This window comes from Trachymyrmex cornetzi, unplaced genomic scaffold (assembly GCF_001594075.2).
Source record: "Trachymyrmex cornetzi isolate Tcor2-1 unplaced genomic scaffold, Tcor1.1 scaffold223, whole genome shotgun sequence".
Lineage (NCBI taxonomy): Eukaryota > Metazoa > Arthropoda > Insecta > Hymenoptera > Formicidae > Trachymyrmex > Trachymyrmex cornetzi.
In genome coordinates this window covers 4628591-4633502 of record NW_017296881.1, presented here as the reverse complement: position 1 = coordinate 4633502, position 4912 = coordinate 4628591, and the positions used below count along the sequence as shown (strand labels likewise).

General features: G+C 34.2%; 1 protein-coding gene across 1 annotated transcript in view; it reads right to left on the bottom strand.

Annotated features, from left to right (window-relative positions):
• Positions 1-2307, bottom strand: part of LOC108760187 (odorant receptor 47a-like) — a 6389-nt gene extending 4082 nt beyond the window's left edge. The window contains exons 1-3 of the mRNA XM_018505988.1: positions 2147-2307; positions 1949-2065; positions 1790-1880 (exon numbers count right to left, since the gene is read on the bottom strand). Coding sequence (XP_018361490.1) covers positions 1790-1880; positions 1949-2065; positions 2147-2301 — 363 coding nt within the window. The 5' untranslated portion in view covers positions 2302-2307. The remainder of the gene's footprint in view (positions 1-1789; positions 1881-1948; positions 2066-2146) is intronic.
• Positions 2308-4912: the final 2605 nt, after the last annotated feature.

Here is a 4912-nt window from a genome sequence, read left to right as displayed (position 1 = left end):
AAAAAATTGTTTAAAAATACTTATTAAGCGGAACTCTTGTTATAAATTATATAGAACTCTTTGTCTCGTCAAAAAGAAACGGGAACTCTATTCAGAACTCCTGAGTACTATAGTTGGGGTGCTAACTTCACATACCCTTCGATTGCTTATATGCATTTTTGCGAACAAGTAAAAATATCGAAAACGAAGTCATATTTGATCACATGTATTAATGCTTACATGTATTATTGCCTACATGAATTATTACCTACAACTGGATTGCCTACAAGCACTTTTGAGTGCAAATATAAAATTAATGTTAAATTAAGAAAGTTATTTCTGTTTTGAAAGCAGAGAATAGTACATGTAGGCGATCAAGCGGTAGGCAGTAATACATGTAAGCAATCGAGCTATAGACAAAAATGTATGTAGGCAAATGTGACTTTGTTCCTGACATTTTTATAAGTCCGCAAAGATGCATGTTATTGGTAAAAGAGCTGTCGGCAATAATTATTTCGCGCAAACAATCTGTCGGCAAATGTGATGTAAGCAATTGATTTGTGATGTTTTTTATAATATATGTTTGACAATAAATATTCTACAAATTTGCATTAATGATGTGTACCTACAATGTTACTATAATTTGTAATCAAATATGTTTTACATTATTTTTCTCCTTGTGGCATTTACAGGTATACATTCTGTCAAAAAAGTACCGGGAATTGATCATTTAAAAAGCCCGCTTAAAGGAATTGTCAAAATTCTTTTTGTCGCTAAGTTGGCATAACTGTCCTCTATACTGACGCGGAGTTTGAGTGCCATCTGTCATTTAATTTGTTTATAGTGCTCGATTTCGTCAGTTCATTTCAAGTGTTTTTTGCGATTTTTACAATGGATAAAAAGATCGAACAAAGAATTTGTCTGAAATTTTGTATTGCAAATGGAATTTCGTGTGCCGAATCGCTCTGAAGATGTTACAGAAGGCTTACGGTGAATCGACTTTATCAAAAACACGTGCATATGAGTGGTACAGTGCATTGAAAAGCGATCGAGATGTGGTGAAAATTTGCCTCGCTCTGGTCGGCTATCAACGTCTTCAACTGAAGTTAACATCGATAAAGTGAAGGAATTCTTGCCAGAAGGTCAGACGGTAAATAAAGAATATTATCTAGGCGTTATGCGGCGTTTGATAGAGCAAATTCGTCGAAAAAGGCCAGATTTGTGGAAAAAAACTCATGGATTTTGCACCACGATAACGCACCATTTCACAAGGCTATCATTGTAAACGAATTTCTGGCCAAAAACTCAACAAATATCATCGAACAACCACCGTATTCACCTGATATGGCTCCGGCTGACTTTTTTCTCTTTCCAAAATTCAAATTACCACTTCGAGACACTCGTTTTCAGTCGATAGAAGACATAAAAGAGAATCCGCGGCGAGAACTGAAGTTGATTCCGGAAAATGCGTTTAAAAAATGCTTTGATGATTGGATTATTCGTTGGCATAAGTGTATTATTTCGGAAGGGGCCTACTTTGAAGGCGATACAATAAATTTGAATGAATAATAACTATTTTGTGTTTTATTGACCAATTCCTGGTACTTTTTTGACAGAATGTATGTATATAGTATCGAATTCATCATTTATAATACATATTATTTAGTGGCTTTTGTTTAAGATTTATACGTGGTATTTATTTGTTGCATTTAGATTTAAATATATTTATAAAATCACAGTATTAGTAATAAATAATAATTTCAATGCAGCCGTCATATATATAATTACATAAAACCATATATAAACTTACTAGATATAAATTGAAACTAAAACAAACTACTACACATCCCGTGAAACACGATATCATTATTTCGAATGTGGTCATGAAATGATTCATCATTCTTAAAAATAAGAATATTAGTGAATATTAGTAAATGTATTGCACCATGTAAAAAACATAGATACATACTTCATAGCTTGACGATGAATGTCTACGGCACAAATTATACCTTCGATCATCAAAATTTTATTTTTTGTTGCAATATTTCGTGAAATATTATTGTTTACTGCACGCTTAATGCGATAGCTGCATATGTGTTTTTTATTAATAAACTATTAATTTCATATAACAGTTAAAATTATTATGCTCTTATGTCTACGTTCATACCTAGCAATTTTAAATATTCCACAAATATGCTCAATATGTGTAATGAACATTGTACCTGTTCCCAACAGTATAACCGCTGCAATAAACATTACTGCGTACATATGTAACAGAATCCAATAGAAGTACTTTTCTTGATCAACAAGGTACTCTGTCATAATTATTAAATGATGTGATTGAGATGTGTTCACTGTATTTATGTTAGCTATGAACGACCAACTTTGAGCTATTATGAGACTGAATAATCCACAAATTCCAAATACTAAAAAAAAAAAGTAAAAAGAATTTATTTATATTATTAGTATCAAAATTATTTTATGAATGTTATACGTATGTATTATAAAATAATTTTTCTGCAAAATTGATAGCTATATGTACGTTCCAGCCCCCTGACACAACCAATATTAGCATGGCTACTTAATGTCCGAAGGCCGCTACCGTTGAAATAATGTTATTTCAACGTTCTGCTGCATGTGATATATACCACCTTGATCAAAAAGTTCCCGGAATTCATTCAGAAAATTCAAAATACAAGTTTATTCATCAAAAGTGATATTGTCCCCTTCAAAGTACTCCCCATCGACTGCAACGCACTTATGCCAGCGCTTGATCCAGCTCTCGAAACATTTCTGGAACTCTGTTGTCGGTATAGCCATCAGAGCCGTCTTCGATTTTTCCATTACCTCCTTTCAGCTGTTAAAACGCGTTCCCCGTGGTTTTTTGACTCGATCGAACAGAAAAAAATCGCAGGGAGCCATATCGAGTGAATTTGATGGCTATTGAATGCCATTTTTAACGCAAAATTTAATACAAACTCGTTGCAAATTCAACTCCATTTTTAAAACTGTAAAAAATCGAAAACACGTGCAGAAGTAGATGTACTCAAGACGGCGTAACTTTTACAAATGTCAAGCTATGGCGATAAAATTTGGTGGAAATGTCAATGATAGACGTGGCAACTTAACCAAAAAAACAGAACTCAAATCAGCTGACTCAGAGCATCACCTGGTGGTAATTCCGGGAACTTCTTGATCAAGGTGTTGCATGAATGTTGCTAGTGCCGCGTAGCGGCCTTTGGACATTAAGTAGTCATGCTAAAAATGATCGTGTCAGGGGGCTGGTACGTTCTATTATAAAACATTAGCAATTATTGCGAAAAGTTTAAACCTCGCTGATGACCTTGACTTTGACGTATGTTGTCAAGATCATGACTTTGAGTAACCTCCAACAGGTTTTAGCCGGCGGTCGCCATTCGTTAAAGAGTTATTAACAAAAAAAAACGTATCATTTCTGTTATAACGAAGTCCATATAGAATCTTGCTTTATGTTGTAAAGTGTCAATAACATACAGTATAAGAAACTGAATGTAGGAGAGGAAGTAGTTTATGGGAGTACGACTTCCATGCGAAGTGACTTCTGCTCCATCTTAACAAAACTCGCTTCGCGTGAAAAGTCGTATGCCCCTTGGCAAAGAGTAATGAGATGGAAATCGCTTCGAGAGTGAAAGCCGTACGCCCCCAAGCAAAGAGGAAGTTGGTATGGGAGTCGCTTCAGATGTGTGTGTGTGTGTGTGTGTGTGTGTGTGTGTGTGTGGGTGTGTGTGTGTGTGTGTGTGTGAAAGTCGTACGTCCCTATGCGCTACTATATAATAACAAAAATGATAACTATTATATTTTATGACAAAGAATGTTTGTTCTATATAGTAGAAAAAAGACGTTATTTTCTTAAATTTCTTTTTTTAATAACTTTTTAGCAAATGGCGACCGCCAGCTAAAACCTGTTGAAGATTATTTATGGTCATGACCTCGACAACATATGTCAAGGTCAAGGTCATCAGCGAGGTGTAACTTTTTCGCAATAATTACTATAATATTTTTTTAATAGAATAAGATTTTATTATATAATTAGTAACTATAATATATTAAAATTTATCTGATTTATGTATACATATATTAAACACATTAGCCAATTTCTCGCAGATACACATACATGCTGTCTAAATTTCCTGGAGTGATATCTTACTCCAACAAACTTAGAGTGCGACAAATGCTTCAACAGATTCATGTAAAAAACCATATTAAAGTAAACGGATGTATGAAAGAGTACATGTTCAGAGGTAATCCACTAAAGTTGCGACTTTTTCTCAATAACAAAACTAGTTATAAAAAATTATGTATATAATGTTTTAAGAGGGAGCTTGTGGTTTTTGTGACGAAAAATTCTATTTCGAATAGAATGAACAAAAATCTGTTAGCGATTATATATTATACTATAATGTTTATAAATGTAAAGATCATTCTAATGTGGCCCTATATAAATGAGGTCCATTTCATTTCCCTCCGCTCCCCATCTAGGGATTCACGACTTTCTTCGCTAAACGAGTTCCATCCTTGCCAAGGGGCGTACGACTTTTTATTCTGGCAGATCCTGCTTCGCGTGAAGTTTCGCGAGCCCTTTAAGGCGATGCTAAAGCCTCCTGTTTTACTACATTTCCATTCGGTGAAAAATCTCTGTATTGGATGTACGGATTGCAAAAGTATTATTACTTAAATTAAAGTACGCACAAACAGGACCTCAGCTGCACTGGATTTCATGAGAAAATCGAAAAAAAATTTTAAATTCGTTAAAAATTCACTTACTTTTGGCTCGTACAGCTGTCACTTCAGATATATATTTGCTTGATATACGAATTTTAGGCCGGTATTCATAGTCGGTTCTTATTTTAAGACCGTCTTAAGCAATGTCTTAAGTAATGTCTTAAGTCGCTAA